Consider the following 13,409-nt stretch of genomic DNA (forward strand, 5'->3'; position numbering starts at 1 on the left):
GCTGACCATAGGCTTATTCAAGAGGACCCTATTTTCATTCTCGTGCAATCGCTGTTGGAAAGACTCTTAATGCCAAATTTGATTCTTCTTACAAGCCCAATTGCCAACTTCAGGGATTTTGCAAGAACTTAATTAGTAGTAGTCATTTTCTGCATCCTGCTCTCAGCTTTCCGTTTTCTTGATTGTCCTGGAAGGATTTCTGTACAACAGGACAGATTTTTGTTTCTTTCATAGTTCTTGCCCAGGTTTCAGCCGGCAATCAGCATCTAGTCGCATAGAGACCCATCATCGCCCGATAATCAATCAAGGGTTTGCTTTCTGATCTTTCTTGGGGTTGGCAAGGAGCCCTCAGGAGAGGTTTACCATCTCCAAATACCCCAGTTCATCTGCTGGTGAGTTGTACTTTTCATCGCAATCATCTCGTTAATTACAGGCATGTCATTAGAAATTGATGTAGTCGCATAATCATTTCACACAGGGCATCCAATATGTAATGATTGAATAAGGACCAATGCTGATACCCGGCCAAATTCTGTTAGATTAGTTGCTGCAACTTGTAAAAGCTAGTTAGGAACGGTTCAATAACTAACGCTGGCTGAAGTTCTATTAATAGCCAAAATGATCTGCGAAAATAAGCAGCTTGTGAATTGTTGTAACTGCTGGTTCTCTCTCAATTCAATTCTCTTCTGGTTCTCTCTGTTCTTTCTTTTCTTTCCCTGTCTAACTCTTTCCTTATTCTCTACTTTCTGTTCTTCTCTGTTCTGATCATTACACAGTATCAGACACCTGTAAGAGTTGACGACGATGGAGCAATTCCGGCAGATTGGAGAGGTGATTGGAAGTCTCAAGGCATTGATGGTCTTTCAGGATGACATACAAATTAATCAGCGACAGTGTTGCTTGCTGGTTGACATGATGAATCGTGCTTATAAAACAATTGCCAAGGAGATGCAACAGAACCTGAGATTTGAAGAGAAGAGTACGAAATGGAAGGTGCTTGAAAGTCCCTTAAGAGAGCTCCTCAGGATAATTAGGGAAGGAGAAATTTACATCCGGCAGTGCCTAGAAACGAAGGACTGGTGGGTTAAAGCTATAAGGCTTTATCAGAATTCAGACTGTGTTGAGTTCCATATACATAACCTGCTCTGCTGCATCCCCATTGTTATTGAAGCAATTGAAATTGCTGGAGAAATGTCAGGATGGGATCAAGACGAGATACAAAAGAAGAGACTTCTTTACTCGTTGAAGTATCGAAAAGACTGTAAAGATCCCCGAATCTTTCAGTGGAAGTTTGGTAATGAATATCTAGTTAGCCAAGATTTCTGCAATAGGTTACATTCAGTGTGGGATGAGGATAGATGGGTTCTGTTGAGAAAACTCCAAGAGATACAAATTTCTGGTTCAGTAAGTTCAACAAAGCAGGAGCAGCGACTCGCTGATCTTCTTCTGAAGAACTTAAGTGTGTCAGGACCAGTTGAAGAGAAGCTCCTGCCTTCCTCCACCTTAGTGAGCTCTAAGGATTACCAGGTCAGGCGGCGGTTAGGAAGTGGAAGCCAGTACAAGGAGATTCAATGGTTGGGTGAAAGCTTTGCTCTGAGACACTTTTTTGGGGACATTGAACCAATGTTTCCAGCAATCTCTCAAGAATTAGCTCTTACTCATCCTAATATTATGCATATCTTTTGTGCATTTACTGATGAGGAAAGAAAGGAATGCTTCTTAGTTATGGAACTCATGAACAGAGATCTTTCCAGTCATATAAAAGAAATTTGTGGACCAAGGAAGCGAATTCCATTTTCTCTTCCTGTTGCAGTTGACCTTATGCTTCAGATTGCAAGAGGAATGGAATATCTCCACTCAAAAAAAATCTATCACGGAGATTTGAATCCTTCAAACATTCTTGTAAAATCCAGAAACATCAATACAGATGGTTACTTGCATGCAAAAGTTCGCACATTTGGACTTCTCTCCTCTGTCAGCCTCCCTCAGAAATCCAATTCCAATCAGAATGGGCAGCTTCCAGTCATCTGGTACGCTCCAGAGGTGCTAGCAGATCAAGAACAATCAGGCAATGCTGATAACTCCAAGTACACGGAGAAGGCAGATGTGTATAGTTTTGGGATGATTTGCTTTGAGCTTTTAACAGGGAAAGTCCCTTTTGAAGATGGCCATCTCCAAGGAGATAAAATGAGCAGAAACATTAGAGCAGGGGAAAGACCACTATTCCCATTTCACTCGCCAAAATATTTGACGAATTTGACAAAAAAGTGCTGGCACGATGACCCAAACCAACGTCCAAGTTTTGCATCCATCTGCAGAATTCTCCGGTACATAAAGAGATTCTTGTTGATGAACCCTGATCATAGCCAGCCAGAAACCCCAGTGCCACTCGTGGATTACAGTGAAATTGAGACAGTGATCTTGAGGAGCTTTCCTTCTTGGGCAGAATCCAATATGTTGCCCATATCAGAGATTCCCTTTCAGATGTTTGTATACAGGGTAGCAGAGAAGGAAAAATCAAATACAAGCCAGAGAGAAAATTCTGAATCAGGAAGTGATGCTTCAGCATGTGGGGATGAAAGTGCAACTGTGGATGATCCATTACCATCACCCTCTGAAAGGAGGTCTTGTGCCTCTCCAGAAACTATGAACAGGAGAATGCTATCGTCCAAAAAATCAGCAGATGTCAAACCCATTAAACAGCCAGGTTATCTCTTCACTCTGTCTATTTGATGCATGATTATCAAGCAGCAAGCATCTGTGGAGAAAAAAAAGACAGAATATGTTCAAAGCTGTGCTCACAAACTACAACAATAAAGGTCATAATTTTAAACTCATCCATTAAAACTTGGAAAATAAGTATTTTGCTTCTTAAGTAAGGACCCTAGCATTACAGATTCAGAAACTGAGAATTTACTTTTATTAGGATAAACAAATCACTGGAGGTATTTGAAGCGCTTAGGTTTGTGCTTCTGCATAACATCAGAGAATTAGCTTTCCTATGAATACACCCATAATGATCCCTAGGGGAAAAGCAAATGGGAAACTGTAACCCCATCAGATAACTTATCTCAGCATATCATCATGACTTATAACTCTTAAGAACCTATAGAAACCTAAAAATTTCAAACCTGGTATCAACAAACTTAATTCTGTATTCCAGTAACTCAATGTAAACATGAAAGCAAGTAATAGAACTTGCCCGACTAGAGAATACACAAAAGAATGTGCCTGGTTGCTCTTAAAAACACGAAATAAAGAAAAGATACACTTAAGCCAGACTTAATTACTTCATCGTAAACTTGTATAGATAATCTCTACCCAAATATCTGGGATATGCAGATTCAGTCTTAAGTCTTAAAGTTTAGACACATATCACATACATCTTAAGATTTTAAAATGGACACAACTATTACACAAATGACATACAAGCATCGTCAAATGATCGGTGTGAAACTTTTAAGTGCCATCACGGTACTTCATAAACCAGAATGCTGTAATGAAACAAAGGCAGCAATTTGATCCTTTGCCCTAGGAATGACGAAATACTGTATTGTGTGCGTTTTCTATAAGCCTGATGTTTAAGTACTGAAGTATACAATATTCTCTATACACCACCTATTACATTCACTACCTCAAAATACAAACGGATCGAGTAGTGAATGTTTCTTCTTTTAGACAAAGTTGATCCAGACAAACGGGTATCAACATGAAAGAGGTTCCAATAACAGAACAACATGGTGAACTAACATTATCTCTGAAATGTGTTATATACAGGGACACCAAAGGGTCGAGTAAGGCCCCCTCCTATGTCTTCTTGTGGACGGACTATGAGGATGAATTCAGAAAGCCAGTTAATGGTAATGAGTCCAAGACGGAGAGCATCTGGTCACGTATCAGATTCAGAGCTCTCATAGCCCTTTGTACGAGAGTATACAAATTAACCAGAAATATGCCCCGAAAGCAAACCAAATGGAAGTGGCATGCACATCCACTCGCAGTTTCTGGGCAGAGTGGAGAATCTAGGGATAGTGCACAAAGTCATGGTTTCTATTACTCACAGTTTGCTGGTATTAGAGACTTAGAGTGAAGTGATTAAATAGAAATCTAAAAAATTGCCAAATGCAAAGACAATGTTGCTATGCACCGTCAGACCCGGAGACCGTAGAGGCTCCTACAAGACCTCAGTTGTGAAGCTAGAAGTTCTTTGTTTTAGCCAAATTTTTTGAAGATCAGTGTGACTATACTAAGTTCCTCATGTGAGGTACTCCAAGATAAAAATGTGATGGAAGTCATCTTTTTGGTGTTTGCTCTAGCAGGATTCTGAAGTCTTGTTTTCCCCTGGATTTCTGGTGGTTTCATTCCTGATATGTATCTCTTTGTGGGGATTTGCCGGATCAACAAGATTATGTGTAAATGCCCTCGAGATGTGTTCATCAGAACCAAACAATCACAATCTAAAGTTAAGGCACCATTGATGAGATATTAATGTTACTTTACGTAGAGACCTTTGAAGATTGAACTTGAAAGAACTGCTCCAAGCAAGTTGAACTGCTGTCAGCTTCATTTTATCACTGCACAAAGGCCATGGTATCACACTTCAATAACTGCAAAGCAGAAATTTAGGATTAGCCCAGCAAGAAAAAATAAAAAAGTTATTATATCTCACATACACTTTATGCAAATATCAAAGGATAAAATGTACATGAGCAAATGGAACTCAGCCAATAGCTCCTCCCAACAGATTAGAGGAAAAAGCCCGGATACTCAGTGGATGCTACACAAATTTCTTGGAGTAACAGGTCAAAAATTTTCTTACAGATAATAGTACATGATTTTCATTAAACAAAAACATTCTTATATAGAAAAGTCAGTTGCAAATTTACCTTGTCCGAGCTTATTTTGATAAGGAGCATATCTCACATCTCTTCACCAATCTTCAGAGAATATGAAATGGGGATTCTATAAATGCTCAAGCTTTACAAGCAGTTCACCTTTTACCTGAAGCAATGTGTAACATTTACCATTTGTCTTATCATTGGCAGTCATCTTGTTTAATTTTGAGCAACAATGGAAAAGTGCCTTTAAGTGGACCTGAACGAGTATGCAAACAGCTTCAACAATACAAGTCCTGAAACTTTAAGCGGAGCTAACCATGAAGAACTCATGTGAACTGCTAAAGGTGAGTGCCAGTTCCAAAATAGCAGCAATTTGCCGAGAATCATGTGATCAGAAAACTGTGATTCAAATGTTCATGGTAGAATGGAGCTTTCTCAGACCATTTGCAATAGCTTTATACTACCACTTGAGTTTGCAGCAACAACTATGTTAGATTTTCTTCTAAAGCAAACACTTGAAACAAACTGCCCATTGCTCTCATCAAGTTCATGACCAGATATAGGATCAAAGGACCCAAACTTATGAGAAGCAATCGGCATTGGCAGAGATCTGTAATACGCAAAAACCTGAAAGAACAATATGTCCTTAAGATGAAAGATAAAAGTCCAGGGAAGCAATAGAATACTGATAAAACTCTTTACTTATATTCCACCCTGACCTAATGCATAATATAACTGCACCAAAGAATTGAAGATGGAACGATTTACATCTAATGCGGAACCAGAGAATCCATTACTTTTGAATTGTTGGGCAATCAAAGCCACTAAGATGCCTCACACCCATGCAAGGTGCTTACAGAACAGTTTACCTCTCGAAGGCCAAGGCAGTATGAGATAAGACGTGATATGGAAACTATACCCAAAACTTCAGATGCTGCACTAAATATGTTAGGAAGATCTGTTTTTCCTTCCAACCCCAGCCCCTGTTCCCATAATCTCTTTTTCTTCATTTGGCAGCTCTAGATATGCAAGTCATCACATATTAGAGAGAAAGAAAGATATGCAGGTATATAACATCCATATTCAACCGAGTCTCTAGAAACTAAATCAAGTAGTATATTTTTGAAGTAGATTTTACCGAGATACAAGGTGTTTACCTCATTAGTTTCAGAACCACATGCTATATATCCATCTAAAACAGATAAACCAACAAAATTCTGAAAAATCAGAGGATAATAGTCAGGATAAACATAGAGGACATACACCTCAAGCACATTCTATATGAAGACTGAAAAGCTGACCTTCTCATTAGTATGTCCACTAAAGGTCAAGCTGCAAGCATTCGAAATAGAACCCTCAATGGTAGTGTTCTTGAGGTCCCAAAGCTTCAAGGTGTTATCCGTGGATGCAGAAACAAGAGTTTCTGAATCCATGAACTTCACATAGCTAACTGCCTTTCCATGGCCAGCTAATGCACACCAAGGAATTCTTGTGTGTCGAAGATCATAACAGTAGATCTTGTAATCAGCAGAACCAAAAGCCAAAATATATGACGAGCAAGTAGAGAATTGAACACAGCAAACATTGGCAGGATTCCATATTGTTCCAATAGAGTTTCTCTGTGAAGGCAAATTCAAAATTGCTGCCCTTTAACAAATCATGTCTGAATAAAAAAAAGTCTACGGATTATGGTAGTATCTAATTCCAGAACTATTGTATATAAGGTCAAAAAATGATTGAATCACATTATAATTGTCAAGCTTTAGGATTTTGGATGAACAAAAAATGAATAATTGGATTTTGTTTTCTTCTCTAGCAGCAGGTATTTTGACCACATGAAGAGAACATGCAATACGGTTAATTACAACTGCTCATTGACACAACTCCCACATTAGATCCATATCAGCTAGTGACCATGCATAATGCTACCTAGAAAGAATGAATCTCATACCACCAAAAGAGACAGTTAACCGACTTATGCGCATTGCATTTGATAGTCTTCTCCACATAAATAAGCAGGGATGGCCATGCATAATGTTTGTTCAATGCTCATGTAATAAACAACTGATCTACAATGAAGCTTATTGGATTTGTATTCTTCCTGTAAAATCAAGAATTGCATATCCATCAGCTATATAAGTTTACTCAGAATTCTAGGTCACCATCTTTAAATTTCTAAACCAATGCAAGCTCTTAAAAGCATAACAAACTTCTATTTTTGACCACTATGTGAAGAAAATTGTGTGCCAAATCTGTTAATTGGTATGAGAAATCATACGTCATTGATGCTCCACAATTTCACAGAACAATCATCACTTCCACTGGCAAACTTTGCTGGATCCACACAAGAAAAGTCAACAGACCAAGCCCTCTTCTGGTGCTCAATGTATTGAGCAAAGCATTGACCATTGCTTGCATCCCAGATCTGCGCTTGAGTCAAAACAACCAAAATTCAAGAAAGAGTGTCTTGTCCAGTACTAGATTGCAGAACCATGTTTAGTGAATGGTACCATAATTAAGATAAAACTTGCAAAAAGGAGAGAAAGAAATGGACAATCCTCTAACAGTAATGCTCAGTAAAAAGGTAGCCAACCTCTAGGACCAGAAAAATGCAGCTTAGAAAAATAATTTACAGCAATAAACAACCTAGCAAGAGCATAAAACATCATTTAAGTGAAGGTTTGATGAGGATTAAGTCAAGTTCAAACAAAAGGATTCATATAATTGCATGCAATCCAGACAAAACCAGAACGAAAAATCATAAGACAAACAGGCAGAGACTGATAATGGATTAGCTTGCCTTGTTTTCGTACTTATTCTTAGACATGCTCAATAATATGTGGAAAGCACACACCTGCACTATACCATCATAATCTGTAGAAGCCAAAAAGTGCTGGATATATTGGTTCCAGCAAACACAACTAAGCTTAGATCTGTTTGACATCTCAACCATAGGATACTGAATGTCAACAGGGTCATCCAGAAGTGAACCAAACTCAAAGATTTTGATTTTCTTTGAGACCCCTGCAGCAGCAATATACTCCTCATCCCGATCAAAACTCAAAGAGCAAATGACATTTGCAGAGTTTAGAAAATCAGCGTTCCACTTTGTTCCACACACTTGAAAGGTACTATAGCGAGCAAATCTACAAATGCCTTCAAAGAAGACTCCAACTCGATCAATCAGTTTTTCTTCCATGTTTGGGTCTTTATTTGCATCTTGAGCCTCAAACCACTTCTCACGAATACTCAATAAGGCCTTGTCTGCTCTTTCCAAGGAAGAATTCTCTGTGATTTGGGCCTGAGATTTCAGAGAGAAATAAGCATTTTCCAGCTGGCTGATGTTTTTCATCAAATTTAACTTTTCTTCAATCATACTTCTTGATGAGAATATTCTTGGAAGAATTTCAATATCATCCCTATCTTTAGAAACAAGACTTGACCTTGAAGCACTTAAACGTTGGTCCATCCAATCTGAGTAAAATTCTTGTTCATGTCTGCTTCCAATTTTTCTGATATCTGTTTCTAAGCATTTTATACTCTCCAGTAAACTTGAAACATGATTCTGCCTTTGTTCCTTAAGCGAATCTAGAAAATGAAGTAAGAGCTCTGATTCTACATCCTCTTCTTTCTCCATCATTGATGGTGCATTATCTCCCACAAGGACATCCTCGGAACTATAAATTGATTCAGATTGCAGGATTTCCCTTTCAAAGAACAAATTGATTTCTGAATATGCTGAATTATAACTTTAAGTAGAATTGCAAATTCACGTAATTACATATCTTTCTTATTTTTTATGGAAAAGGAGGCATAGATTGCTACTTAACAAATAGAAAGCAAAGAGTAAATGAAGCTCTTGTACTTAATATTCACAGACTTGCTCTTGCATGCCAGGCACACCAGGAGGCTCCTTTTATTTGATCTTTGACATTAGCCTGGCAATGAAGCAACCTGACATTGCCCTAAAGCCTGCCCTTAGGATATTTTAACATATCTGAGCTTATATTCATCCAACTAAAAATGTTACATGAGTTGTAACAAGAAGTTAATACTACTTTTAGCTTGTGAAAGTATTCTTGCTGAGAAGCGTCTTCAGGACTAAGTCAACTCCAATTAAGTAAGTATCCAGTGGACTGTTTATTTATATTTATATTTATATTTTTGATGTGTGTGTGTGTGTGTGTGAAAGCTTTTGGATAAGTAAAGACAAATTTTGCATGAATTTTGCTTCCTCCAGAACAGATTTATCACAGTGAAAAAGCATCTGGCATATAATTAGTGCAGTAGAGGCAGACAACAGAAAAAGACTGTTTGTCCTATACCAACCTAAGGCAAGTGTAGACAATGTTGGAAAGAAAATTTATGCTTTCATACAGCCAATTCTGAAGCAGTTATTATATGTGTGGACATATATCCTACTTATTCTATGGATAGGGAAAGACAATAATCCAAAGAAGAAAAACAAGGAGGCAGCAGCCATACTGACAGATTATCAGGGATACACCCAGTTTATGGTGCGACTTATCACTATCGCCTTTTGCATGTAAATTTGATTGAATGAGAAATCTGAACTGCCATAGCTACCAAGGTACTACCGTCTAGTTAGGCCATGAGATTCATGAATGTTGCTCTTAGCATCTTGATAAAAACACCCATGACTAAGACCAAGGTTACAAATTTTTAGTAAAATTACGACAAAGGGAAGTTAGATGATATTATTAGTCTTCCAACAGCTCAACTAGTTTATTGCTGGCTGTCTTGTCATATGTGTCACTTCAACACTACTTTTCTCCTATTTTTGTCTTTCTTTTGTCTCATTTATAAAGTTTACAATTCAGCAAGAAACTAAGGAGTGAAGTAGTAACAGTATAGTACCTTGTTGTCGGACGGCACGAAGGTTCAGGATGAAGCAGCCAAAAGCAAAAACCAGCTTCCTTTGGATTTTCAGAAAGAAAATTTGCAGGTAGAATTCGGTCTCGCAAATCCAACATGGCTGCGAAATGCAACTCCGGTGATGCGAATTGGCAAAGTAACTGAAAAAAGGAACTGATGTCAGTGCAGAATCAGGATATTAATATCAGTTAATGAATCATAAATATAAATTGCAATCTTCATATGTGTATTATATATCTATACAATTTTCTATCCGAGAAGGTAAAAGAGCAAACATCCTTGCATACCCTAACAGCAAATGTGCAGAAAAAGTGAAATGAAAGGAAACTCAGTGCTAACAAGATCCACCAGAGCACTGACGGCCAAGGGCTGCTATTGCAAGTATCAGTCTGGACAAGTGCAATTACCTATTTGAGCATTACTAAGGCGAACATGTGCATCTAATGTAAACCAGTAGAAAGAACTTCTAAGCAGCATATTAATACCCCATATCACATTCCCATGTTGGACTACTATTACATTGCTGCTGATCGGTCTTCAACCAAAAAGAATTGCAAAGGATATTTGCTAGTCATGAAACTTTCCCAAGGCCAACAGATAATAGCCTAAGGTTCTTGGGTAAAAACCATTTAAACGGGAATATTATAATATACTTTGCTGGAAGGTATGACAAGAAATCGCTCCACAAATGTACTCAAGGACTTAATTCTCAAATACTCCTCTAAAACTATTCAGCAAACCCAACAAGATAATCCGTAGCAGGAACAAAGAAAAAAAAAAGATATGCTTAATATGTTTAAATCTCCATGAGACTCAGGAAATAATGTTTTCCTTTTGTTATGAAAAGCCATACACAGAAGTGAGGAACTTCAGGTCGTATATGTGACCTAAAGTTTGTATCATCCTCCAAAATACAGCTGTCATCAAACCAGGAAATGAAGTTGTACTTGCCAAACTCATGATTTCCAGCGTCATTTACCAAAAGCAAACAACCCAGATATTCAGATTTATCTTAGTTTTCAAAAGTTCTACTGGAAATAAAGCTTGTAAATTTTGACCGTCAATAGTTTAGGTAAAATCAAGTACAAAATCAACCAAAAGGTATCAAGAAAAGGAATGGAAACTTGAAGGATAATTGAGTAAGATTACAAAGGAGGGTATTGGAAAGCAAAATATTTCAAGATATTTCCAACCTCAAATAGGAGAATGCCTAGATTGTAAATATTTGATGACAATAGGCCACTGCTATGAAGCTCCTCTGGACAAGCATACCACTTCTTTTCCATTTGAACCACCTCAGGTTCCAATTCAGACTTGGGCCCAATAGTTTCGTTAACTGTGCAATAGGCAGAAAAAATTTGAGATTCATGTCTCATTGATTCCATGTCCTTGCCAAGCTTTTGCTTCTTTACAAGCATTTCTCTCTGGTCATAGGCATCCTGCTCCAATGGCTTTTTCTTAGTCATAGCTTGGTTCACCATGGTCATCAATCCTATTGGAACTGATGAACCAGTGTACTTAATGCTATCAGGTGAGGCAAAAATGAATTTGGATGGCCTCAAGTCTAGTAGTCCAATTCCTTCACAGTGTGCTAAATCCACTAACTCCACAATCAGTTTAAATAAGCGCAGCCTCTCAACTTTCTTCATCTCAGAAGCCCCAGAACTTAGCCAATCTCTCAAAGTGATCTTACCATGAGATGCTACAGGTCCTACCAGATACTTATCAGGCAACGGAGGCAGACTTTGAGAAGCCTTTGTGTCCGCCAACACGCCAGAATTATGGGCGCTAAGAGTAATCAATTGTTTTTCATATTGCGTCATGGCTGCAGAATGAGGTCTGTAATGAACTTCAGGTTCTGTACATTCAACAGCCTTATCCTCGCGAGATTGTTTCCTGAAGAAATTAGTAAAGCTAGAAGATTGTAATACTTTTGAACGATCATCCCCACCAGGCTGTTGATTGCTTTGAGTGTGCGAGCGACAATTATCTGCAGAACGAGTGGAAACTCCACCTAGGACTTTATTCTTCTGTTTTGTCATCAAAGGTTTAAGCTCCTTAATACCCACAGACTCCATTTCCTTCTTCTCCTTCGAACTTAATGATATTCCACCCTGCTTCTCGGAAACTGATGCTCCAGAAAAATTCCTACTCCTTATCCCCCCTGCCAATCGAAAAAAATTTTGCCACATATCCTTCTGCCTATGATTGATTGCCTCACAATCATTTGTGCTGCTAACCGAAGCCAAGATGGAAGTCTTAAAATCTCTCTTCGTAGATTCTTCAACTGCGTTCCCTTTCCCCACATCAGTTACAGAATAAGCCTTTGTACGGGGGACATGTTGATTTCCCAGAGCCATCACATATCTGTTTGACAAACCCTTTTGCAATTGATCTCCGTCGGAGTTGGTGGAGCTTCCTAGCAAGTCAGAAACGGTAGATACACGCAATCCTGACGATTCTGATCTAGTGCTGCAGCCCTCTTGCTCTTTATCAAGTTCTGGCTCTTTACTCTTATGTTCAACGGTAGATTTATCCTCAACATGCTCCATTTTTCGTTCTCAATTAAGCTCATCAATCAAGCAACTATCCCATTCTATACGAGACAATATCATAACTCAAAAGTCGAGATCCAAAAAAAATAAAGAAAAAACTTGTAACAAACTATGGATAATCATACCTTGAAGAAATGACGATAAACAGAAAATCCCAGTTCAAAAGAGCTTAATTTGAAGAAATGAGCGTCCCAACTTCAACAATCACATATTAAAATTAAAAAATCAAACAAAGTCCCCAACTTTCCACGGTACTGAAAAGGGATCAGACAAGCTCAGAGCAAGTTCGGAAAGAACCGAATGAATCTAAACCCCTAAAACTCCAGATAAAGAATAGAGCTTGCCTGAAATGTGAGAAACTATCTTCATCATAGCATTAAAAAAAAATTTGGCTCCCATCAAGGCAAGGGCCGACAATAACAGTTGCGCTGCGGAGCAGAGAGCTGTAAGCCTTACAGGATTTCCGTCCGGTTTCCCCATACCCCGTTTTATAATCTATATCTATATAAATTTGAGAAGGGATTTTTAGGAACAAGCCTCCACAAGCCTTCCCACTCTCAACTCTATTTTCCTAGCATTTCACATTTATCTTATTTCGTAAAAAATATCATGAGCACATTACATCCCCACGTTTCCCTCAAATAAGGAGTTAACTTCAACTAACACTCCCACGTCCCCTCAAAATAAAAATTTAACTTCCACTTACATTAAAACTGTTTCCACTTACCCGTGCGTCAGATCTATATCCATCTTAACTCCCACTATCTCACTCCCACTATCCCACTATCTTAACTCATATTTTTGTATTTATTTTAATACATAAAAAAGTAGTGAGTTATAATCCACCTTATCACCAATCAATATTCCCACTATCCCACTATCACCTTATCACCAATCAATATTCTCACTATCTCACTCACACTATCCCACTATCTTAATTCATCCTACAATTACTCCTCTCTCTCAGTTTCTTATTTGTTTTAGGTTCTCTATTGATTTTGTAAATGTATTGATTTTGTTTCTTTTGTGAGCAGTAGTGAAAGATATTATGTGCAGAGACTACAGCAGAAATCAACCTTCTTGCGGCCGACTTAATTTTCCAGGTCAGTCCCCTCTGCCT

At 38.2% G+C, this 13,409-nt stretch overlaps 2 protein-coding genes across 3 annotated transcripts; one reads left to right on the forward strand and one right to left on the reverse strand.

The window, feature by feature from the left end:
- The first annotated feature begins 16 nt into the window (after positions 1-16).
- On the forward strand, positions 17-4,591 carry LOC113763486 (mitogen-activated protein kinase kinase kinase 7-like). 2 transcript variants are annotated; one of them, XM_027307316.1, is made up of 3 exons: positions 17-392; positions 777-2,707; positions 3,778-4,591. In XM_027307316.1, exons 2-3 carry the CDS (start codon positions 805-807, stop codon positions 3,915-3,917), a joined length of 2,043 nt encoding a protein of 680 aa, XP_027163117.1. In that variant the 5' UTR covers positions 17-392; positions 777-804; the 3' UTR covers positions 3,918-4,591. The 2 variants fall into 2 exon arrangements, with proteins under 2 accessions (XP_027163117.1, XP_027163116.1); XM_027307315.1 differs by lacking the exon at positions 17-392 and having other exon boundaries at positions 691-2,707; positions 3,778-4,590.
- On the reverse strand, positions 4,518-12,711 carry LOC113763485 (protein SUPPRESSOR OF PHYA-105 1-like). The gene is made up of 10 exons (XM_027307314.1): positions 12,415-12,711; positions 10,928-12,330; positions 9,717-9,874; positions 7,693-8,545; positions 7,117-7,263; positions 6,140-6,457; positions 5,996-6,055; positions 5,095-5,465; positions 4,887-5,001; positions 4,518-4,607 (listed from the first exon to the last, which is right to left on the reverse strand). Exons 2-8 carry the CDS (start codon positions 12,284-12,286, stop codon positions 5,274-5,276), a joined length of 3,087 nt encoding a protein of 1,028 aa, XP_027163115.1. The 5' UTR covers positions 12,287-12,330; positions 12,415-12,711; the 3' UTR covers positions 4,518-4,607; positions 4,887-5,001; positions 5,095-5,273.
- Between the last annotated feature and the right edge of the window lie 698 nt (positions 12,712-13,409).

The sequence above is a fragment of the Coffea eugenioides genome, chromosome 2 (assembly GCF_003713205.1).
Source record: "Coffea eugenioides isolate CCC68of chromosome 2, Ceug_1.0, whole genome shotgun sequence".
NCBI classification, from domain to species: domain Eukaryota; kingdom Viridiplantae; phylum Streptophyta; class Magnoliopsida; order Gentianales; family Rubiaceae; genus Coffea; species Coffea eugenioides.

Excerpts from the sequence above, each read along its gene's own strand:
- LOC113763485 (XM_027307314.1), bottom strand. The coding sequence starts at position 12,286 with ATGGAGCATGTTGAGGATAAATCTACCGTTGAACATAAGAGTAAAGAG. Across the intron at positions 8,546-9,716 it reads TCGTGCCGTCCGACAACAAG|GGAAATCCTGCAATCTGAAT; the intron begins GTACTATACTGT and ends GTTCTTTGAAAG. Across the intron at positions 6,458-7,116 it reads AATTGTGGAGCATCAATGAC|AGAAACTCTATTGGAACAAT; the intron begins GTATGATTTCTC and ends TTGCCTTCACAG.
- LOC113763486 (XM_027307316.1), top strand. The coding sequence starts at position 805 with ATGGAGCAATTCCGGCAGATTGGAGAGGTGATTGGAAGTCTCAAGGCA. Across the intron at positions 2,708-3,777 it reads CAAACCCATTAAACAGCCAG|GGACACCAAAGGGTCGAGTA; the intron begins GTTATCTCTTCA and ends TGTTATATACAG.